The sequence below is a fragment of the Trichomycterus rosablanca genome, chromosome 3, assembly GCF_030014385.1.
Source record: "Trichomycterus rosablanca isolate fTriRos1 chromosome 3, fTriRos1.hap1, whole genome shotgun sequence".
NCBI classification, from domain to species: domain Eukaryota; kingdom Metazoa; phylum Chordata; class Actinopteri; order Siluriformes; family Trichomycteridae; genus Trichomycterus; species Trichomycterus rosablanca.
Window position 1 is genome coordinate 7,359,441 of NC_085990.1, and position 24,812 is coordinate 7,384,252.

Sequence of the window (24,812 nt, forward strand, 5' to 3'; positions counted from 1 at the left end):
TGGCCCAAAATACACATGAATTAAGCATATTTATTTGTATTGCTGTATGCTTGTAATACACATAAGACCAGTTTTGTTATATCAAGACATTTATTTAAAGTTTACTGAAGTAAAATCTTCTTTAAACAGTGATTGGCTGATTGATCACTGGACAAAAACTGTGTTGGACAGTGTGTTATTGAAACTTTTTGGGATTTGTGATCCTTTCAACAGGTATGTAACAGCAGCAGCAGTATTAACTTCTTTCATATGTTCTTTTACTCTCCACTTTATTCATGATGCATTTCTGAAAAAAATCAAACACACACACACAAATACAATTTATTATAAACCCTCAATAATAATAGTTTCAAAATATAAGTAAGGGGAACCACATGACATAATGAAGCATAACCTTATATCAGTCATACTTACCACTATTAATTTCCCTTCCTGAATTTCTCTCTCAATCGTTGTGCACTTCCCGTCCCACTTCTGTGTTTGAATAAGTTTACCATCGATCAGGCTCATTACAGTCTGAAACAGGGCAAATATTAGTAAGATACAAAACCTTGTTAAATAAACTATTCCCCCTGTGGATGTTGAATGTACCTTTGCTTGCCTGTCATCAGGTGTGGTCTCATCAAATTCTTCATCCAGACGAAATGTTATTTCCGCCGTCTTGAATGTGGTTGTGGATTTCATAGATATGAGTCCCTGATCATCGGTGCTGAATAACAGATCTGGCTTGACCATGTTAGCAATTTGCCTAGAGGCAAAACTGACGCCTGCAAATCCAGAGATGACAAAGTTAATCTGTACAAAATGCTGAGAGATTAGAATCAGGTACAGACATACAGTTAAAACTATACTATAGGTGCTATGGTTGGTTGGTTTATTAGGATTTTAACGTCATGTCTTACACTTTGGTTACATTCATGACAGAAATGGTAGTTACTCATTACACAAGATTCATCAGTTCACAAGGTTATATTGAACACAGTCTTGGACAATTTACTGTCTCCAATTCACCTCACTTGCATGTCTTTGGACTGTGGGAGGAAACCGGAGCACCTGGAGTAAACCCACGCAGACACAGGGAGAACATGCAAACTCCACACAGAAAGGACCCGGACCGCCCCACCTGGGGATCGAACCCAGGACCTTCTTGCTGTGAGGCGACCCACTGAGCCACCACTACAGGTGCTATACTACTGCTTAATGTTGTTTCTCGGCTTCCTAATTCATTGCCTTTGTGTCTTTGTCAAAGTTACATTATGATGAGAGAATTTGCATCCAGATGGAAAAGAATATTCACCCCATTAGCTGCAAAAGAAAAACTAAAGAAAAAAAAACATTTCTGTCATGAATTAGAAGTTGCTGGAACAAAAGCTTCAAAGGGCTGACAGGGTCTAAAGACTCAAAAAAGAGGGAGTTTCAGCAGCTTCTAATTCATGTGTTCCATTTGATCACCTGGACACTTCTCTTAGCATAAAGTGATGATTATTTTCTACACCTTGGCAAAGAGACCACTTTTAAATGTTCTTCCTAATAAATATAGTCAAACTAACACTGTTTACAGTGTTTTGCATTAGTATTCACTTTCTTTGAATGTTGAAAGACATCTTTACAACATTTTGCTGTAACCACTACGCTTCACTGTGAGGATGGTGTTCTCAGGGTGATGAGCAGTGTTGGGTTTTCCCTAGACATTGTGCCTTTGAACCAAAGCCAAAAAATTGTTGTCCCAACTGACAAGAGAAAATTCCAAACCAGCTTTCACATGCTATTTTCAATAATGGCTTTCTTTTTGTCACTTTACCATGAAGCCTAGCTTTGTGAAGCATGCTTGTACTTGGCTTGTCTCCAATCTGATAGATTTCTGTAGAGTTACAGTTGGCTCTTTTATGGGTTCTCATACTAATGCCCTCCCTACCCTGTCACTTGTTTTTCCAGGTTCTATGGTCCAATGAGTTGCCATATTGTGATTTTCTTCTTATTTTTAAAGTTAATTTATTGGTGATTTTTTTGTCTTTTCTGTAAATAACCAAATCCTGATTGAGGAATAACCAAGTCCATAAACCTAGCCCAGACTTTGTAGCAGGTTCTTGGTCTAATTTGATGTATGTTCTCTAATCTCTAGCAAACCCTGGGGCCTTTTAGGATCAGGTGTAATTTATAATTAGATCACGAGACAATTTAACTGCAAACATGTAGAACAACATAATCCTAATTAACTTTATTTCAGTTTTAGGTTGTTAAACTACAAAATGTAAAAAATATTAAGAGGTATTGATGCTTAAAAAACTGTGTAGATACTGTATATGAAGACAAACCTCACCAGCTATAGTTAATTATAATCACTAATGAGGAATAAGTTAACAATGTTTTATTTGGCAAATATATAAGATAAAAGACAAAAGTCGAAGACCACTATAGTAAACATAATTTTATTTTGCATTTTTTTCTAAAAGACAGATTTTTCTAGCGGTCTCAGACTTTTGGCCCCCTCATCTTATATGTTCTATTAATTCAGTCATAGAAAAAACAATGACATAGCTAATTTCAGTTCAAAGATTGCTGTGGCATACATGAACCTGACTAGTGTATGTAATCTTTTTACTTTAAAACATTAACTATTAAAAATGTTAAAACCATCACAAACCTCACTTTTACATGCCTTTTTTCAATAATGGCTTTCTTTTTTGTCACTTTACCATGAAGCCTAGCTTTGTGAAGCATGCTTGTACTTGGCTTGTCTCCAATCTGATAGATTTCTGTAGAGTTACAGTTGGCTCTTTAATGGGTTCTCATACTAATGCCCTCCCTACCCTGTCCCTTATTTTTCCAGGTTCTATGGTCCAATGAGTTGCCATATTATGATTTTCTTCTTATTTTTAAAGTTAATTTATTGGTGCTTTTTTGTTCATTTTTCGTAAATAAGTCCTGATTGAGGAATAACCAAGTCCATAAACCTAGCCCAGACTTTGTAGCAGGTTCTTGGTCTAATTTGATGTACAGTGCCTTGCAAAAGTATTCAGCCCCCTTGAACTTTTCAACCTTTTGCCACATTTCAGGCTTTAAACATAAAGATATGAAATTGTAATTTTTTGTGAAGAATCAATAACAAGTGGGACACAATCGTGAAGTGGAACGAAATTTATTGGATATTTTAAACTTTTTTTAGAAATAAAAACCTGAAAAGTGGGGCGTGCAATATTATTCAGCCCCTTTACTTTCAGTGCAGCAAACTCACTCCAGAAGTTCAGTGAGGATCTCTGAATGATCCAATGTTGACCTAAATGACTGATGGTGATAAATAGAATCCACCTGTGTGTAATCAAGTCTCCGTATAAATGCACCTGCTCTGTGATAGTCTCAGAGTTCTGTTTAAAGCGCAGAGAGCATCATGAAGACCAAGGAACACACCAGGCAGGTCCGAGATACTGTTGTGGAGAAGTTTAAAGCCGAATTTGGATACAAAAAGATTTCCCAAGCTTTAAACATCTCAAGGAGCACTGTGCAAGCGATCATATTGAAATGAAGGGAGTATCAGACCACTGCAAATCTACCAAGACCCGGCCGTCCCTCTAAACTTTCAGCTCAAACAAGGAGAAGACTGATCAGAGATGCAGCCAAGAGGCCCATGATCACTCTGAATGAACTGCAGAGATCTACAGCTGAGGTGGGAGAATCTGTCCATAGGACAACAATCAGTCGTACACTGCACAAATCTGGCCTTTATGGAAGAGTGGCAAGAAGAAAGCCATTTCTCAAAGATATCTATAAAAAGTCACCTGGGAGACACACCAAACATGTGGAAGAAGGTGCTCTGGTCAGATGAAACCAAAATCGAACTTTTTGGCCACAACGCAAAACGTTATGTTTAGCATAAAAGCAACACAGCTCATCACCCTGAACACACCATCCCCACTGTCAAACATGGTGGTGGCAGCATCATGGTTTGGGCCTGCTTTTCTTCAGCAGGGACAGGGAAGATGGTTAAAATTGATGGGAAGATGGATGGAGCCAAATACAGGACCATTCTGGAAGAAAACCTGTTGCAGTCTGCAAAAGACCTGAGACTGGGACGGTGATTTATCTTCCAACAAGACAATGATCCAAAACATAAAGCAAAATCTACAATGGAATGGTTCACAAATAAACTTATCCAGGTGTTAAAATGGCCAAGTCAAAGTCCAGACCTGAATCCCATCGAGAATCTGTGGAAAGAGCTGAAAACTGCTGTTCACAAACGCTCTCCATCCAACCTCACTGAGCTCGAGCTGTTTTGCAAGGAAGAATGGGCAAAAATTTCTGTCTCTCGATGTGCAAAACTAATAGAGACATACCCCAAGCAACTTGCAGCTGTAATCGCAGCAAAAGGTGGCGCTACAAAGTATTAACGCAAGGGGGCTGAATAATATTGCACGCCCCACTTTTCAGTTTTTTATTTCTAAAAAAAGTTTAAAATATCCAATAAATTTCGTTCCACTTCACAATTGTGTCCCGCTTGTTGTTGATTCTTCACAAAAAATTACAATTTCATATCTTTATGTTTAAAGCCTGAAATGTGGCAAAAGGTTGAAAAGTTCAAGGGGGCTGAATACTTTTGCAAGGCACTGTATGTTCTCTAATCTTTAGCAAACCCTGGGGCCTTTTAGGATCAGGTGTAATTTATAATTAGATCACGAGACAATTTAACTGCACACAGGTAGAACAATATATGACTTCTGATAGCAACTGGCTATTTTGTGTGCATGTGTGACTTGTGATCCTAATTAACTTCATTTCAGTTTTAGGTTGTTAAACTACAAAATGTGAAAAATATTAAGAGGTATTGATGCTTAAAAAAACTGTGTAGATACTGTATATGAAGACAAACCTCACCAGCTATAGTTAATTATAATCACTAATGAGGAATAAGTTAACAATGTTTTATTTGGCAAATATATACAAAAGTCTAAGACCACTATAGTAAACATGCTTTTATTTAGCATTTTTCTCTAAAAGACAGATTTTTCTAGCGGTCTCAGACTTTTGGCCCCCTCATCTTATTTGTTCTATTAATTCAATCATAGAAAAAATTATTTATTATTTATTATAAAGCTTATTTCAGTTCAAAGTGGCATACATGACTCATACTAGTGTATGTAATCTTTTTACTTTAAAACATTAACTATAAAAATGTTAAAACCATCACGAACATCACAACTGCTTTAGTATGAGTGTCATGAATTAAATTGGTCTACATTGATGTATATTTATGTCCATAATAATAAGAAAACTTACCTACTTCCTTCATGTACTCATCAAAATTTTCACTTTCAATCAGTTTCCATTTACCCATGAACTGTTCCATTGTCAAAGCGGTTTATAAATGTGAGTAACTCGGTGCTGTGATGCACTCTTTCTTATTCTACAGCTCGGAGCCTCTTTTGTAGGGTTTAAAGAAAGAGAAGCATGTGCTGCATGAGCAGGCTAATCTCTAGTGGTGGAGGGGTTTTGTTTTGACCCCTGTTAAGTATGTGAACCTTCCTAAAAAGAGGGTGGAATTAAAAAGAGGAACAGAAAGGTCTTGTAGTCACATGCTGCTGCAATTGAAGTTATTATGAAAGATCCTCTTGCCTAGACATGTATTGGTAAACTTTCAGGAAACATACATTGTGCCATTGTTTCATTCGCAAGCAAAATGAATCACTAGCTCAGACTAACACTATTAAAAAAACACACTGCATTGATTATTTGCCTTCCTGTTGCCTTCCATGTTAATAGTAATAATAATCTTATTATTAATTAAGACGTCTGAATGCCCTTTTCTTTAATGGACTGTTTATACTGTAGTACCCTATTGTAAAATAAATTTTAAAAAAAAGTAAACAAACAAATATGAACATTTACAAAAATCTGGAGAGCAGAATAATACAGAACAAACTGCATTTATAACAAAAGATACCAGAGTCTACCAGAGTCTCCTACACCTAACAGAATGTTGCACTTTCTACATGAGAAAGATGAAGCTCTTGAGGTTTATACAAATGCTTTGCTGTGGTTGCTGTAGCTGCAACAACGGCTTTGTGGATTTCCTTCTCCTTTTTCTTGGTATGCCTTACAGTCGACTTATTAACTTCGTAATGGCAGCCATCTACAACAGCCTGAACCAATCATATTTAACTAGGGATGCATCAATACCATTTTTTCCCAACCGAGTACGAGTACAAGTACATGTATTTTTGTACTTGCCGATACCGATACCGATACCAATACCTATTTAGAATACCGTTTTTTTTTTTTTTATTAAAAACACACGTGAGAAGTGACGAGAAGTTTAATGATACCACGTCCAAAAATGCACGTCAACAAGTAGCGAGAGATCAAAGTGTTTGTGCGCTGATGTGATGAAATCAAGGAGGAAAAATAAATGAATCTGAGTGGATTTGGCAACACGAATAGCATGGATTGTTCTGTAGTGAGTTGGAGGTTAATAAATATTTTTGCAATGTTGGTGTTTTGTTGTTATGTTTTGTAGAGAACGATCAGGTCAGAAATACAGTAAAACGTGTGTGTGTGTACTGATGTATTCTGATATAAACTATATTATCCCCCTGTCCCACCTGTTTACACGCCTCTCCTGCGTTTCCCCTCACACCGTATCCTGCGTTCTCACTGGCTGTTCGACATGTCACTCATTCCCAGTCGCACATCTGAGATCAGATATCTGACGCGCTAGAAAACTCGGCGAGCCAGTCGGATCGAGTTGTTGGATAGTTCACACTTAGCGATCGAGAGCCGAGTTTTGATCGCCGAGCGAACGCCGAGTTGCTCCTGAGCCGGCAAATCTAGCACCGACGAATCGCGAGCGAAAATCAGGGCAAAAATCGTGTAGTGTGACCAGGCATAACGCAGCAACGTGCACTAGGCACACGGTATCGGATGTTTAGTATCGGAGCCTCGTTTGCGAGTACAAGTTAATGAGCGCGGTATCGGGCAAATACCCGATACCAGTATCGGTACTCATGCTCTCTCTATATTCTCTCTATATTTAACAACTCTAATTTTCCTTCAAGTTTCTTTTTAAGGGCGGCACAGTGGCTCAGTGGGTACACTATCGCCTCACAGCAAGAAGGTCCTGGGTTCGATCCCCAGGCGGGGCAGTCTGGGTCCTTTCTGTGTGCAGTTTGCATGTTCTCCCCGTGTCTGTGTGGTTTCCTCCGGGAGCTCCGGCTTCCTCCAACAGTCCAAAGACATGCAGTCAGGTTAATTGGAGACACTGAATTGCCCTATAGGTGTATGTGTGTGTGTGGATGTGTTCTTGTGTCTGCCCTGCGATGGACTGGCGCCCCGTCCAGGGTGTTACTGTGTGCCTTGAGCCCATTGAAAAGCTGGGATAGGTACCAGCACCAGACAGTGAGTGAGTGAGTGAGTGAGTGAGTGAGTGAGTGAGTGAGTGAGTGAGTGAGTGAGTGAGTGAGTTTCCTTTTAAAATGTCTCATCATGTCGTATTCAGGGTTTAGATGTAGTGCTTATTAAATGTGTGTCTTCATGCATTGGCCTTTGATGCAAAAAAGGGTTCCAAATATTCCACTTTCCAGAATTCTAGTTTGTTAGGCTTACAATATAAAGATTTTGATAAGACTGGATTTAATTTATATTGTTTTATTTATATTTTGTTACTCTATTTTAAGGCAGTTTAATAATTATATTGTAAAGTATTGTCTGTTCCTGTCTGTGAGCTTCAGCCTCTTTGCTAATGCTGTTTGTCAATGTTTGACATAGACTGCCATGATGTTTGAGACTGTTCCTCTTTTAAAATCTACAGATTTGTGTGCAGTTTGAGCAGTCAGGTGTGTCTTTTTAGCTGTGAGATGTTGCTGTTCTGACTTACGCTTTAACCCAAGAGAATTGGGGATTAATAGTAATTAAAATGTAGTCATTTGAAAAGTGTGCTCTTTTCCATGCGCTGCTTCTGTTTACTTTACACCAGTGTATATAAAAATACACATTTTAGGGTAGTCCTAATTTTTTATGTAATATTACATAATTATACAGTATTATTAAAACAGACTTCTTTATTGACTGGAGTTTAAAAATCACATGTAAAGTTACTGTACTGTATTGTACTGTATTGTACTGTATTGTACTGTACTGTATTGTATTGTATTGTACTGTATTGTACTGTACTGTATTGTATTGTATTGTACTGTATTGTACTGTACTGTATTGTAGGGCCAGCAGGTGGCGGTCTTACTGCACATGAAGCTACTTCATCCATTCTAACTCCTCATCTGCTACCAATTCACCTGATTATTGTTCCAAAACCCTGTTAATTCAATATTATATATTTTTTTCACTATTATTTTTGCCCCGTCCCAACTTTTTGAGTGTGTTGCAGACAACAAATTCGAAATGTGTTTATATTTACAAACTATGCAGTTCATTAGTAAAAACATTGAAAATCTTTTCTTTCTACTTTTGTATGTTAAATAAAGATTTAAGAGAATGATCAAACATACATTCTGCTTTTTACTGCATTATACAAAATGTCCCATCTTTTTGGGGATTGGGGTTTGTATTAAAAAAAACTGGCTAATTAATAAAAATGCGATAAGTCCATGGATTTAATGAGTTTTCACATTTCTGTAATAACGTGAACTGTAATGCGGGTCTCAGTATTATAACATAAATCAAGCTTATTTGGTACAAATGATTCATAGTTGATATTTTTAGGCACAGTCAGGTGTGGTTCACAATATCACACCGCTTTTAAAACACACTGGTGATGTATTGGATTATTTTATTGTAAATGGAAAGCTAAAACGCCCGTGAAGGAAATCTAACATAGCATAGCGTAATCCAGCATAGCATCACCCAGGATAGCATAGCATAGCCCAACATAGCATAGCATGGTAAAGTATCAGAGGCAGCTCTATCTAATAAGCAGCTGCTAATGGTCCGGCAGCTAACAGGTCGCACAATAATCACTCATGGGTTTTGTTACCAATAAATAAAGAAGAGAAAAAATGTACAGGTTAATTAAAAGATAAATTAACAGGATAATGGTGTATTTTTCAGCGTCAACGTTGTGTCGTTTAGGTGCAACAGTAAATGGTTAACGTGAGAACATTGAGGCGACCAGTGGTTAATTGTAATTTAAATTTTAAATCCAACAATTTCTTATTTCCTATAAATTCTTACCTCTGGTAAGAGTAAATGTGAGTGTGTTTGCCCCAAAGTGTATAATTACCTTCTTCAGTGTTTCCAGGTGCCTTCAGATCCATCTTGTCTCTGACCACAATAAATTTCCATTATTATTATCACTGTTATTGTTGTTGTTGTATGAATATCACCATATTTCTTGAGTAATGTATTCAGAAATTCAGAAGTACAAATGTTTCTTGTAAATGTTTATACTGAGGAAATTAACGAGATCATATTAAAACATTATGAACCTATGGGGTCTAAAACAATTACACCCACAAAATGCTCACAGAACCCCAAATCTTTATTCACCAAATTTTGCACACAGAGTAATGATGAAAAACATTATTCTCGCAGCAGAAGATGCATGAAGGCATATTTTAAGCAAAATCAGTGACACGAGAATTCCTTTAATGTATTATTTTACACATTGTATTTAAGATGAAACCCCAGTTTTTAAAAGTGTCCAGCTGATAGTGGAAAAATTGAGTGTTTAGAAAAAGATGCCAGTATTAGCCTTGCCTGAAGATTAATTTGTATTCTGGTAAAACAAGAAAGGTTCAGAGTTAAAGAAAAGTGAAGGAATTGGAACGTACATAAGAAGAGACTGAATTAACATTTATTGTAAATATTAAGAAGTTGGCTCAGGAGTGTAAATGTAGTGCTGATCAGAAACTGCAGATGAGCAGCAGATTAAGCATTAATGAAGCTGTCTCAGTCAGTATAGGAAGGACTGCAATGTGTTGATTACACTGTATAGAAGCGTAAATACAGTACACTGACGGGCTGGAGTACACCAGTCTGTGCGTTCACAATGAATATCAATGAACAAGTGAATCTGCTCACATTTCAAGTCTTTCAAACAAATAACTTAGCACACTGTTACTTTAAATAACATTGTTAAAATAATCATGAGTAGATTTTATTTATTTGACATTTTGTTTGTCTAATGAAATAGATAGATAGATAGATAGATAGATAGATAGATAGATAGATAGATAGATAGATAGATAGATAGATAGATAGATAGATAGATAGATAGAAAAAAATATGTATTTACAAAATAATCTGTGCCAGATAAATCTATGAAATCAAGCAAGACCATTTAAACTGTAGAGGAGAATGTTACTTGCTGGATAGTGCTTTGTGTGTGTGTGTGTGTGTGTGTGTGTGTGTGTGTGTGTGTGTGTGTGTGTGTGTGTGTGTGTGTTCAAGAGGGGAGTGTTGGTACATGAGAAGAGGACAAGTGGGCTGATGAATGGCGAGGAAGAGGAAAAGGATGATGTTTTCATGCTGTGATCTCTTCTCTCAGCTCCTTGTTCCTGCGGACCTCAGTAGCATGTAGCTCCTAACATACAACAAATATAACAGGAGTCAAATGATAGCAGATCATGTCAGGCCCTTCTAAACAAGCTAAACTATGTTATACAGATGTATGTAATCCCATGATAGGTTACAGGTTTATGTTATGTTATTATATCAATGGGTCAGTTGCACTCCAATGACATTCAAATCCAAAGCTGGTTGTGGATTTTTTAATTAATATTTAGTAATATTATATACACTTATTTGCTTTATTGCTTTATTTCCTAGTACTAGAGTAGCTGCATTTTTTCCCTGAGTTGCAGCACAGCTTTATATGATATTATATTTAATCCATCAGTTCATCCATCCAGCTGTTCTGTTCTGTACTTGGTCAGAGGCACATTAGGCAGTTAGGCTGTTTTTTAGCACAGAGTTAATCTAAATCACAGAGTGTTAATAAAAACTGTTTAAAATATCTCACGAAACATGCACCCATTACTACTAAGTGATTACTACCTGCCCCATTGTCTGATAAACACCTGCAAATCTCCTACTCTTCTAATCAGCAATGAAAGCGCTGGACTTTTTTTTGACATTTGAGTCCATGTTTTCTCAGACACACTTCTAAAGAAGTGCATCACAGCCCTTAGTTAGCCCTAAGGCGCATAGGTACTCTGTAGAAGCCTTAATCTTACCTTCTCATGAAGGCGCTCCATCATGGCTGCTAGGTAAGCCCGGCGGTTCTCAGAGATCTGCTCCATTTTATAAATGAGTTTTTCCTCAGCCATCCTGCTGAAATTGGTGTTCTCCTCCATGGCTTTGAACAAGACATCCCGCTCATGCTCCCGTTTCTCAGCTAGAGCTCTCAGCACATGGGCCTCCTGAGACTGTAGAGAGAACAAGGCTTACACAGCAGTTCTAAGCAGAAAATCAATCCTTTAGTTTTTAGGGTTTTTTTTATATAGCTTTAGCTATACCATACACTCCAGAATTAATTATATTAAAAAAGTATGTGATAACTTTAACCTGACACTGAAAATATATCTTGTTTTAGATTTTACCTACATTTGAATAAAAAACATTTTAAGTTTAGTGTTAAGAAACTCTTATGTGGTCGTCACATTAGTTGACACAGAGGCCGAATTCTCTCAGTCATTTATCAATATAGGAAAGAATATAGAAGCCACAAATAAAATGAGTGTTTCCTTTATGAAACAGGCAGTGGTTTGTAAGAATGCATGAATCCCCTTAGAATCCCTTCATGCTGGCAAAGGTTGCACAAATCCCCAAATGCAAGGGATTTTAATACTTATATGAACTACAGGTTAGGTCTGTGGGTTTTTTTGTTTGTTTATTATGTATTTTCTCCCCATTTTCCTCCCGTTTTAGCCCACTCAATTTTGTCTTCCGCTGCTGAGAGATACCAGATTGCATTTGAGGAGAGCACGTCGCTGTACACGCCTCTTTCGCTGAACAGCCCTCCTCTTCTCGCCCCTGCATTCTGCACAGGCGTCTCTTCCGCCAATCAGGGTCCTTACACAGCATATGAAGACCCACCCACCCACACATAGTCCGGCCTCAACCCTGCAGATACGGTGGCCAATTAGTATCTGCTGCAGGCATTGCCCACTAGATGGCGTCCAGCCGACCGGTGGCAACACCAAGTTTCGAACCGAGGAATTCAGAAACTTGGTGCTGGTATGCTAGCGGAATATCCTGCCCAGGTCTGTGATTTTATTAAATTGATTGTTTAAAAAAATTATATATATACTAGGGCTGTCGAAGTTAACGCGATAATAACGCATTAACGCGACCTCAATTTAACGCGATTAAAAAAATTAGTGCCATTAACGCAAATTCTAGTTCATGTTGACACTTGACTGGTAGAACAAACGTTTTAATGTGGGACTTGCCACCGTTTTTCATTTGCGGTTTGTTAACATAATGTAACCGATCGTGGTAGTGATGCACTTGCATAATAAAGAAATAAATACACGCTATATTCACAAGTTGTCGGGAGCAGAACACTTTATTACACTTAATTAACTTCTTCTTCTGTACCGAATACCGGAAAGCTGAGTCGAGCACGTTAGTTCATGAACTATGGAAGCCCCAAAGGGTCAAAACACACTCACTTCGTGTAGAAACGTCCATCAAACCATCGTCACGATACAACCACAGACAAGTCTGATACAATAACTACGCCTTATCCCACCTAAAGCACCGCTGATCTACAGTGTTTGCTGATGGAGAAATTCTAACCTACAATCTGACATTTACTGCCTAGTATGTGAGTGAATAAACTCCCTTACAGTTTTCTCTTGTCCCAGCAGTTTTTAACATAAGTACATTTAGCATAAAATGTGTTCACCATTTTAATTGTAACATTTCACTTAAAAATCCTTGTTTTCTATAACATTTACACAGATTTTTTTTAATGCGATTAATCGCGATTAACTATATGAAATTCCGAGATTAATCGCGATTAAAAATTTTAATCGTTTGACAGCCCTAATATATACACATACATATATACAGTGTATCACAAAAGTGAGTACACCCCTCACATTTCTGCAGATATTTAAGTATATCTTTTCATGGGACAACACTGACAAAATGACACTTTGACGCAATGAAAAGTAGTCTGTGTGCAGCTTATATAACAGTGTAAATTTATTCTTCCCTCAAAATAACTCAATATACAGCCATTAATGTCTAAACCACCGGCAACAAAAGTGAGTACACCCCTAAGAGACTACACCCCTAAATGTCCAAATTGAGCACTGCTTGTCATTTTCCCTCCAAAATGTCATGTGATTTGTTAGTGTTACTAGGTCTCAGGTGTGCATAGGGAGCAGGTGTGTTCAATTTAGTAGTACAGCTCTCACACTCTCTCATACTGGTCACTAAAAGTTCCAACATGGCACCTTATGGCAAAGAACTCTCTGAGGATCTTAAAAGACGAATTGTTGCGCTACATGAAGATGGCCAAGGCTACAAGAAGATTGCCAACACCCTGAAACTGAGCTGCAGCACAGTGGCCAAGATCATCCAGCGTTTTAAAAGAGCAGGGTCCACTCAGAACAGACCTCGCGTTGGTCGTCCAAAGAAGCTGAGTGCACGTGCTCAGCGTCACATCCAACTGCTGTCTTTGAAAGATAGGCGCAGGAGTGCTGTCAGCATTGCTACAGAGATTGAAAAGGTGGGGGGTCAGCCTGTCAGTGCTCAGACCATACGCCGCACACTACATCAAATTGGTCTGCATGGCTGTCACCCCAGAAGGAAGCCTCTTCTGAAGTCTCTACACAAGAAAGCCCGCAAACAGTTTGCTGAAGACATGTCAACAAAGGACATGGATTACTGGAACCATGTCCTATGGTCTGATGAGACCAAGATCAATTTGTTTGGTTCAGACGGTCTCAAGCATGTGTGGCGGCAATCAGGTGAGGTGTACAAAGATAAGTGTGTCATGCCTACAGTCAAGCATGGTGGTGGGAATGCCATGGTCTGGGGCTGCATGAGTGCAGCAGGTGTTGGGGAGTTACATTTCATTGAGGGACACATGAACTCCAATATGTACTGTGAAATACTGAAGCAGAGCATGATCCCCTCCCTCCGGAAACTGGGTCGCAGGGCAGTGTTCCAGCATGATAATGACCCCAAACACGCCTCTAAGACGACCACTGCTTTATTGAAGAGGCTGAGGGTAAAGGTGATGGACTGGCCAAGCATGTCTCCAGACCTAAACCCAATAGAACATCTTTGGGGCATCCTCAAGCGGAAGGTGGAGGAGCGCAAAGTCTCGAATATCCGCCAGCTCCGTGATGTCGTCATGGAGGAGTGGAAAAGCATTGCAGTGGCAACCTGTGAAGCTCTGGTAAACTCCATGTCCAGGAGAGTTAAGGCAGTTCTGGGAAATAATGGTGGCTACACAAAATATTGACACTTCAGGAACTTTCACTAAGGGGTGTACTCACTTTTGTTGCCGGTGGTTTTGACATTAATGGCTGTATATTGAGTTATTTTGAGGGAAGAATAAATTTACACTGTTATATAAGCTGCACACAGACTACTTTTCATTGTGTCAAAGTGTCATTTTGTCAGTGTTGTCCCATGAAAAGATATACTTAAATATCTGCAGAAATGTGAGGGGTGTACTCACTTTTGTGATACACTGTATATATATGTATGTATGTATGTATGTGTGTGTATATATATACACATATATATATATATATATATATATATATACAGTGTATCACAAAAGTGAGTACACCCCTCACATTTCTGCAAATATTTCATTATATCTTTTCATGGGACAACACTATAGACATGAAACTTGGATATAACTTAGAGTAGTCAGTGTACAACTTGTATAGCACTGTAGATTTACTGTCTTCTGAAAATAACTCAACACACAGCCATTAATGTCTAAATAGCTGGCAACATAAGTGAGTACACCCCACAGTGAACATGTCCAAATTGTGCCCAAATGTGTCGTTGTCCCTCCCTGGTGTCATGTGTCAAGGTCCCAGGTGTAAATGGGGAGCAGGGCTGTTAAATTTGGTGTTTTGGGTACAATTCTCTCATACTGGCCACTGGATATTCAACATGGCACCTCATGGCAAAGAACTCTCTGAGGATGTGAGAAATAGAATTGTTGCTCTCCACAAAGATGGCCTGGGCTATAAGAAGATTGCTAACACCCTGAAACTGAGCTACAGCATGGTGGCCAAGGTCATACAGCGGTTTTCCAGGACAGGTTCCACTCGGAACAGGCTTCGCCAGGGTCGACCAAAGAAGTTGAGTCCACGTGTTCGGCGTCATATCCAGAGGTTGGCTTTAAAAAATAGACACATGAGTGCTGCCAGCATTGCTGCAGAGGTTGAAGACGTGGGAGGTCAGCCTGTCAGTGCTCAGACCATACGCCGCACACTGCATCAACTCGGTCTGCATGGTCGTCATCCCAGAAGGAAGCTGACGCACAAGAAAGCCCGCAAACAGTTTGCTGAAGACAAGCAGTCCAAGAACATGGATTACTGGAATGCCCTGTGGTCTGACGAGACCAAGATAAACTTGTTTGGCTCAGATGGTGTCCAGCATGTGTGGCGGCGCCCTGGTGAGAAGTACCAAGACAACTGTATCTTGCCTACAGTCAAGCATGGTGGTGGTAGCATCATGGTCTTGGGCTGCATGAGTGTTGCTGGCACTGGGGAGCTGCAGTTCATTGAGGGAAACATGAATTCCAACATGTACTGTGACATTCTGAAACAGAGCATGATCCCCTCCCTTCGAAAACTGGATAACGACCCCAAACACAACCTCCAAGATGACAACTGCCTTGCTGAGGAAGCTGAAGGTAAAGGTGATGGACTAAACCCAATTGAGCACCTGTGGTGCATCCTCAAGTGGAAGGTGGAGGAGTTCAAGGTGTCTAACATCCACCAGCTCCGTGATGTCATCATGGAGGAGTGGAAGAGGATTCCAGTAGCAACCTGTGCAGCTCTGGTGAATTCCATGCCCAGGAGGGTTAAGGCAGTGCTGGATAATAATGGTGGTCACACAAAATATTGACACTTTGGGCACAATTTGGACATGTTCACTGTGGGGTGTACTCACTTATGTTGCCAGCCATTTAGACATTAATGGCTGTGTGTTGAGTTATTTTCAGAAGACAGTAAATCTACACTGCTATACAAGTTGTACACTGACTACTCTAAGTTATATCCAAGTTTCATGTCTATAGTGTTGTCCCATGAAAAGATATAATAAAATATTTGCAGAAATGTGAGGGGTGTACTCACTTTTGTGATACACTGTATATATATACTGTATATATATATTTGTATTGTGATTGCTTACGTTGGCTAGGCACATGTGACAGTGGTTAGTTACTTACTAAGAACTAAGTTTGACTTACAAAGATATTTTGGCTGTAATATGGTTTTTATGTTTAGATATAATGTTATACCCTAACAAGGCACTTCGGCTTATTATACATGTAAAAATGCATACTTAGCATACTTCGCAAAATTATAAACTCCCAATAAATGCTAATATGCTAATGTTTAAAAAAAAATCTAAACTAGCAGACTCACTTTCCTGCGGTCTTCAGCAGCCTCTAGTTTCTTCTGAATGTCTTCCAGGGAGATGTCCCTCTTTTTGGGACCGGATGCGATGCTGTGGGCCACATCTGATACTGGAGAAGGGGCCTTCAGGATCACTTCAAAGGCCTGGCCAGAAGCCCGTTTGTTAATGGGCTTTACCTCCATGCATGCTAGTAAATCACAAGTAAAATTGTCATTTTGATTTATGTCATTTCATTATTTACCATTTAATTCTATTTGATTAAGGATCTTTGTTTCAATATAAGAAAAAAACAACACAAAGTGCCACAGCATTTCAGAGTGAGAACTTGACCGCTCCAAAACCTTTATTTTGTTCCTTTTGCGCTATTCACAGGTGGACTTAATTTTGTGTTTTAGATCATTGTCCTGCTATAAAACCATCTATGTATGTTTTTGGCAAATGTGATACAACATTTGTGCTCTTTTTGATCAGCAGTGGTCCAGCCTCTCCTAGGAAGGTTTGCTACTGTTCCAAGTTTTTTCCATTTGTGGATAATGGTTTAAGCTGTGGTTTACTATAGTCCCAGTGCCTTAGAAATGGCACTTTGTAAGCTTTTCCATACAGATTATAATGACTATCTGTATTTTAATCTCTTTAGAACGTGACTATGTGTTGCTTTTTGAGACCTGCTAGCACCTTGAGTGCTTGAGTCGAAGGCAACTGGACTTCTTTTAGGGTTTTGAAGATGTTTTATCTTTAATCCAGAATGCTTCTTCAATTCTAAAAGCTGAAGGTATTTAACCTCTAATGGGGTTGTCACCTTGGAGCTGGTCCTGTGAGTTGTTGCCCCACCCCGTCATCATGTGAGTGGCCTCTCTTGGCCAGTGGCCACATCTTATATTATCCAGAATATAGCTATTATTTTTAAATGAGTAAACAAAATGACATTGGTTTACCAAAGATTATTCCTAAATATAGAAGCAATATTAATAGTTTTTAATTGATGACTATTCTACAGTATATTTAATTTCATATTACTTACACTTCTTGAACGAAAAATCTAATAATTTCTGGGCTCCTTTTTGCATAGTATCATAATCTCAAGTCTAATGTAAAGAACATATTGCTAAAAGCCAGATTATTAAACAAAATGCTCACCTTCTGTCTTGGCGTCCAGGTTTTTCTGTAGCCTCGGGTTGAAACAGGAGCATATGAGCGAGAACACAGACATCTCCTTCATTTTCTCTTTGTATGCTGGGGGAAAGATTTTCATATTAATCATGTTCATATATCAACAACTCAAGTGCTAAACAAGCATTCACCAGCACACAAGCTGATTCTGAATACTTTAATAAATTATGGGAAGCAGAGTTGTGTTGCTGCTGTACAGCTCCAGGGTTTTAGCTTTGCCTCTGGTTACTGTCTGGAAGGTGTTTGTCGTGTTCATCTCATGACTGTGTGGGTGTCCTTTAGTTACTAGGTAAATCTCCTATTGGTGTGTGGGAGAAAATGAATTGGTGGGTGTGGTCTGTGAATGACTATTGCATTGTTTGGGGTGTTTTACTGCATAAATGTTTTTTGGGATAGCTGTCCGACCATAAGGAGCAGTTAAAGCAGTTACTGAATATGAATAATAGAATAAGCATCCTTCCTTCTTATACCTAAAGCATTTATTCATAGCCTCTAATATCAGTATTTTAATTCTTACCTAGGGCCACACAAACACTTCATATAATTGAATTTATTAAATCATTTACAAAAGCAATATGCAAGAACTGTAAAAATTCACATTTATTTCCCAAGTGCACATTTATTAAATAATGTGTTAGAGCAAAGGTAGCTCATCTGAGTGAGAAAGATGAACATTATGAGCTTAAAGCTTACAGTCTCATAAAAAATGCAGAAGAGACTAATGATGCTGGTCATTTCCTGTCCTCTGTAGAGTTTTACAGATTACAACCACGTCCTCCAAACTCCATCATACAAAAAATAGAACTCAACACCCCTTGAGTTAGGCTGTAGAAACCTGTGTTTAGCCATCTTAAAACCCTGTCTCAGTTCAGCTCAAACAGTTTTAACACCATAACGTATAAGGATGCATGGTCCACATGCAGAGTGTCTGTAAACTGCAAGTAATGAATAATCCAACGCAGTGTGCAGTGTTGCTTTGCTGCAGGGCTGGCCAGCCTCCCAGTCTGTGTCCTGCTCGACCTGCTGCTACTCTTTATATACAATACAGCCAGGCCTGATCCTTCACAGCCCAGCATGGGTTTGGAGGTTTATTTATGTATGACACTCTTGAAAATGAAATTTCAGAAGTGGCCCACTTAAGGTCTTTTGTACCTTTAATTTTTTGTGGGGTTTTTTTCAGCTGGAAGGGTATATACAAAATAATTTAAATAAGGTACAACTGTGTATTGTGTACCATGATACATTACATTTTCATATGAAAAAAATAAACATTTATTAACGCCCTTTAGGGTGCCACCCTAGCAACATGCACAAGTACAATTCCTGAAAGACTAGTTAGATGAAACACCAGTGCCTGATCTCATCACAGCTAGGCCAGTCATGATTATGAATGTAACGAGATGATTCATTGCCTGTCAGATGATTGTGATTAATAATTTAATAGTCTAATGTGAGCGTTCGGGTGGCAGTGGTAAAATACACTAGCCCACTACCGCTGACATCTATGTTTTGAATCTCAGTGGTGCTATCAGCCCATCATGTGGCCAAACAGACTTAATTGGCTTTGTCTGGGGGAGGGGGGTTGGCTGAACAGCCTGGCCATTGGGAGGTGCACTTGTTCTGTGCACTCTCAGTGCTGGTCCAGAGCCTGGATAAAAGCAGCCATCCTTATAACAAAAGCCTGATAGCAATGTGTTGTAATGGTGAGTGTCCACATAAAATACCTTTATTCAACTTTTAACATTATACATTTTTGACTGCCTTTCATTCATTCCTCTTCAGTAATTGATTCATCCTGATCAGATTAGTGAGTCCAGAGCCTGCCCAAAAACACTTGGGAACACAGGGTGGGAACACACCCTAGACAGGACACCAATTCATCACAAACTCACCTATAAACTGATTTAATTTCTCCTCTGGGTATTAAAGAACTTAATTGACAGAATTACCCAGAGAAAACACATGCCACCCTGCTCTGCTTTTGTAAAATATGCAGAGAAATGACATGACACAAATAGTAAAAATATTAAAACCCTGAAAATAAGTACAGGCACAGTGGCGCAGCATGGTAGTGTGAGTGCCACACAGCAACATGACTCATGTGGAAATGGGTTTAATCCTCGCCCTGTACCAGTTTCCACATGGGTTTCTGTCAGGTATCCCAGTTTCCCTTCGTACATCCAAAAACAGCTATAAGGTGTCAGTCAGTTATTGTGTAAGTGTGTGTTGCCTTAATATTGAGGAGTGCCCAGTCTAGGGAATATTCTGGCTTGCACCCGGTGTCTTTACATGGCATCCCTATCTATTGCAACCCTGACCATGATATAGCAATTACTGAAAATAAAATAAATTATTAATGAATAATTATTAAAGTATTAATTGTGTAATTATTTTAGTTGCATTGTGCTTTAAGACACCTAGGTGTTAAGGCATTTCCGGTAAGGGTCATAAAACAGACACACCCATCACCCATTCAACTGGTCTTTCATTAAATACATAATTCTTCATCTAAGATTTGTCTTTGCCATAAAGAGTCAGATCCAAAATGTTCATTATTACTCATATATGTACCGTAAAAATTGTTTAGTTTAAAATGATCACTAATCCATGATCATATTTAGGCCTAAATAGCACATAAAGATAAATTTCATATTACTGTTTTAATATAATTGCCCTTAAAAATCAGTCATTTATGTATTAAGCTAAATGTACACAAAAATATCCATGTACTTCATTTAAATGTGTGCATTTCAACCTAAATATCACAAAACTCTGCAAACATCTGTTATTGAGTTATATTGTATAATACAATAATCTATGCAGATTTGACAGTTCAGTGTAATATTTATTTAGAAGACTCAAATAATAAGTAATTGACCTAAAATAACTGGCATGTTCTTTATGATTTTAATTTAGGATCTTTATTTAGGATCAGTCTTCAACACATAAAGCAATTACAGGCCATTGATCATCGGCTACACAATGCCAGTCCCTGTACAAAAGGCGCGCCCATTCCTGCAAAAGGAAAATCCGCAATATTTGGGATAAAACGCTTAATCTGGGGGTTAATCTGATCTGAAACTGAGATTAACATGTTAATAAAAGCTAGAAATACTACAGTGTGTTGAGAGGTAAAGACTGAGATGCCGGCTATTGGGTGGGGTCTTTCTGCATTATGCTGGACAGGGAACAGTAGCAGGTGCGCCATTCGGCATTTTCCCTGCAAAATGCGCATAAATAGTCTATATAACCTACTATTCTATTCAGTGTCGTTATTTCAAATAAAAGCTGATTTATACAGCTTGTATAGCCTTCCTATGTTTGACAGCCCAGGAGCCTATCATTAAATCATGGTAGGAATAAATCCAGTCATAAACATGCAATACAATTTACAATTAAAAATGATTGCAATATGAACATATTTTATATGATCTATATTCTTTGACATGCATTTTTTTATATATATAGGCAATCTGGGACATAAAGCATAATGCGATGTGATCAGACCCTCACATACGCCCATCAGCGTCCACAAATTATAATAAAATCTACCAAATCCAGTCCAGAAATGGATGGCACTCACCGACGGCGATGTTGTCCATGGTCGTGGTTGATCTGGAGCTTTCGGGATGCGCACGGAGTTGCGGGTTGTGCCGGTGGGTTTTAGGGAGCGGTGATGTTTAAGGCACTGGATGAGCAGAGCACAATGCGATCAGACTGAGGGGGGGAGCTGATAAGCACTGGGAGCGGCTCATGGGTTCAGTCATCACCCACCATGCGCACCACCACATTGGCCAGCACTGGTATACGTTTAAAAAAAAAAAAGGCAGCCCACGGTGACCAGTAGCCCTGATGTTTGATCTACAAGGGTGGACAAAATATTTCAAACTGGTAACAATATGTTCATTTAAGAAGCTAATTCTAAGGAGTAGGGTCAGTATTTTCCTCCATTACAGCTTTGATTCTTCTCAGAGTACTGTCATGAATGTCTTGAATGGTTTGTGATGGGATGGAACATTCTTTAAGAAGGAATTATTATAGTAGTTTGAAGATATAAGAATGTGGAGATCTACTTTACGGTCTGCACCACAGTTGCTCCCATAAATTTACATTTTACATTTACATTTTCGGCATTCAACAGACGCTTTTATCCAAAGCGACTTACAGTACTGTGACAGTATACAGTCTGAGCAATCTAGGGTTAAGGACCTTGCTGAAGGGCCCAACAGCAGCAACCTGGCAATGGAAGGACTTTAACCGGTGACCTTTGGATTACTAGTCAAGCGCCTTAACCGCTAGGCTACAACTGCCCTATGCTACAAATGCTTAAATAGAAATCACAATGGTTGTTTATCAAGCCAGTCCTGAATTATTTTAGCTGTGTGTATGTAGACATTATAATCCATTCGAATTCTGTGCTTGGTCCCAAACAATTGCTTTATTTTGGTTGGCTCTTATTAAGATTAATTATGGCTACCCTGCGTTGAATACCCTGGCTGAATGTCATCAATTGCAGATATGTAGTTTGAGATTGGCCATCTACACCTGTTTGAAAAAATGCTGCATGTTGCAAATGCCATGTTGTATGTACCTGTCCTGTATTCCAGATTAGTGAAAGTAAGTATAGTTTTTGCTGAGTTTATATATTATATGTGTAAACCGTGGGTGTGCTGTATGTTCTGACAGCTTTCAATCATAGGCAGGATGAACCTTTTCAGCATTTTGTGTTACAGTAGTTCTTCTGTAGGATTGGTCCAGTGGGGCTAGACTTTACTTGCCATGAGCATAGATGAGCCTTGGATACTCATGACTCAGTTGCCGGTTCACTGGTTGTCCTTGCTTGGAGCACTTTTGGTATGTACTAACCACATGCTTTTGGGAACACTCATTGTTTTGAAAATGCTCTGATGCAGCTGCCAGTGCAAGCTGGCATTTGTCATAGTTGCTCAGATCCTCACACTTGCCCATTTTTACTGCTTCCAACACCTCAACTTCAAGACCTGCCCACCCTTTGACAGGGTGTGAGATAATTAATGTTATTCACTTCACCTGTCAGTTGTTTTATTGTTGTGGCTGATCAGTGTAAAGCCTCTTAACACTTTTTGTATCTGTCTCCTAATTTATGATTTTCCACAACGTTAATCTGCAGCCCTTTCAAAAGCAACTATGGGGAATTTTGTGTATGACGATGTACCACTAGTAGTGAAATCATCATGGAACAGCCAGTTTTACTCTCAAGTAATCAAAACTACAACAGCTGATGTCAGGTGGGATGTCAGGTTTATAATGGTTAGTTTAAGGGGCTGAATACTTTTCAAACCATGTTTTTTACTAATTAACTTGTAATTGTTAAATGTTAATTGAATAAATTGATTATTTTCACTGTAATGATGTGATGGAAAATCTTAGAATTAGAATTTTTTTTAATTTTTAAAAAAGGAATGTGAGTAAAGGTGAGGATTTTGATGGAGTTTATCGATTGATTTGAAGATTTGGACTGATGTTGGACAGACCAACTGCAAAACACAGCACACAGTCTTAAATCCTGTAACTATCATATTTTTGGTCTTTTGCATGTATTGCTTGCAGTCTGTCAGCTCAGTTATTTAAAGGACATCAGCACAGGATCAGTTTTGGTGCCTGCTCAAACTCAGACTTTTAAAATTAATCAATATTATATAGAATCAATGCCATTTTGGTTTTTCTCTCATATCCCAAAAACATGACTGGGAGGGTAAGTTAGTGTGTAATGTGAATTGTTGAACCATGGGTTATTGCACTTTCTTCCACTTTCAGTCCATTGCAGGCTGCACAGGATGTACAGGAAGTGAATATGTAAGGGTGTGATGCACTTCCCTCAGGAAATCTTAATCAGATTAAAGTAGGAAATTTAACTACACTGAAATGGTAATGCAACACAAAATAGTCAGGGCTGATGTTCCAAATTCAAGAAAGTGCAATAACCCATGGTTCAACAATTCATCCATAAGGTAGCTAGTAATCTTCACCTGCTGCTGTTTGTGGATGATGAATCTGAAGCATGCTCCGTCCAGGCCAAAGTGTTCAGTGTGTTAAATCATCTCAATAATAATAAGTTATGTATGTGTAATGGTTATGTATGTGCTCCCGGAGACAGGAGGCGTGGCACATACACATAACACATGGAGCACAGAGAGGCTGGATTTGTGACATGGAAGCTGCAATATCTGAAAAAGGTGCCAACTCCATAATGGACATGGTTTCAAAATGAAATGTCCAGCATGAGCCATGAGTGAATAAAAATGTCTTTTGCCATCTTTTACTCGTTCGTATAAATTTAGACATGTTTATTAAGAGAGATAGCCGATGAACGCAATGACCTGAGCGGTGGATCAATAACGGCATGGACAGCCATCTTGGGTAAGTGATTGTCAGAGGATCGATTTGCATAATGGTCAGTAAGTGTGAGGCCATTTTAAAGGACCTGAGTGAGCCCTACAGCATGCCAAGTACATGGTTTGAATATTTTAATAAGCGTGTCACCACACACAGTTCATCTCGGTTATTCATTCATTTTTAGAACCACTTTAGCCAGCAGTGTTTCAGTGGATTTTAAGTCTACCATGGGAACACTGGGCACGAGACACAAACACACAATAGATGGAAAGTCAGAGCAGTAGGTTTACTTACTGTTATGCATTTAGATAATTAAATACATTATTGTCTTTAAGGAAATGCAACTGGGCACATGGAGAACATGTTAAACTTTACACAGAGAGTAACTAGGTGCAAGACAGGAAGATATCCTGGACATGAAAGTTTTTTGTGTGCTTTCTCATGTAAGGATGTTATTAAGCAATATATACTAATATTACTTATTGACTTGATGATGATTGACTATAGGTAATGTCAAACTGTGTGTACAAATTGCAAAGAATTGTTCCCTGTGGATGTGTTAACTTATTTTCACTAATAAAATGAACATTAAGGTTGACTAACTTCCAGACTTATGCATAATCATGTGGAAACAATAACAGGTACATGTTTATGTGTGTTAGATTTTTCAATTCAAATTTTAAAACAGTGTTTAG

The 24,812-nt window shown here is 38.6% G+C and overlaps 2 protein-coding genes across 3 annotated transcripts; both read right to left on the reverse strand.

Moving 5' to 3' along the window:
- Positions 1–75: 75 nt before the first annotated feature.
- Positions 76–9,305, reverse strand: fabp4b (fatty acid binding protein 4b). Of its 2 annotated transcripts, none has more exons than XM_062992559.1 (4): positions 9,224–9,305; positions 592–767; positions 415–516; positions 76–286 (listed from the first exon to the last, which is right to left on the reverse strand). In XM_062992559.1, the coding sequence occupies exons 1-4, from the start codon at positions 9,255–9,257 to the stop codon at positions 236–238; spliced, it is 363 nt and encodes a 120-aa protein (XP_062848629.1). In that variant the 5' UTR covers positions 9,258–9,305; the 3' UTR covers positions 76–235. The 2 variants fall into 2 exon arrangements, with proteins under 2 accessions (XP_062848629.1, XP_062848628.1); XM_062992558.1 differs by lacking the exon at positions 9,224–9,305 and adding an exon at positions 5,272–5,498.
- A 1,001-nt stretch (positions 9,306–10,306) lies between these two features.
- stmn2a (stathmin 2a) lies at positions 10,307–21,465 on the reverse strand. Its single transcript, XM_062992557.1, has 5 exons — positions 21,326–21,465; positions 17,710–17,805; positions 16,581–16,759; positions 11,178–11,369; positions 10,307–10,525 (listed from the first exon to the last, which is right to left on the reverse strand). The coding sequence occupies exons 1-5, from the start codon at positions 21,342–21,344 to the stop codon at positions 10,466–10,468; spliced, it is 546 nt and encodes a 181-aa protein (XP_062848627.1). The 5' UTR covers positions 21,345–21,465; the 3' UTR covers positions 10,307–10,465.
- Positions 21,466–24,812: the final 3,347 nt, after the last annotated feature.

Coding starts and splice junctions, on each gene's coding strand:
- fabp4b (XM_062992558.1), bottom strand. CDS start 5,341: ATGGAACAGTTCATGGGTAAATGGAAACTGATTGAAAGTGAAAATTTT. Junction 768..5,271: donor TGAGTACATGAAGGAAGTAG/GTAAGTTTTCTT, acceptor CTGGATTTGCAG/GCGTCAGTTTTGCCTCTAGG. Junction 517..591: donor CTGATGACAGGCAAGCAAAG/GTACATTCAACA, acceptor GCCCTGTTTCAG/ACTGTAATGAGCCTGATCGA.
- stmn2a (XM_062992557.1), bottom strand. Junction 16,760..17,709: donor CCTGGACGCCAAGACAGAAG/GTGAGCATTTTG, acceptor GTGATTTACTAG/CATGCATGGAGGTAAAGCCC. Junction 10,526..11,177: donor TGGAGCGCCTTCATGAGAAG/GTAAGATTAAGG, acceptor GTTGTATGTTAG/GAGCTACATGCTACTGAGGT.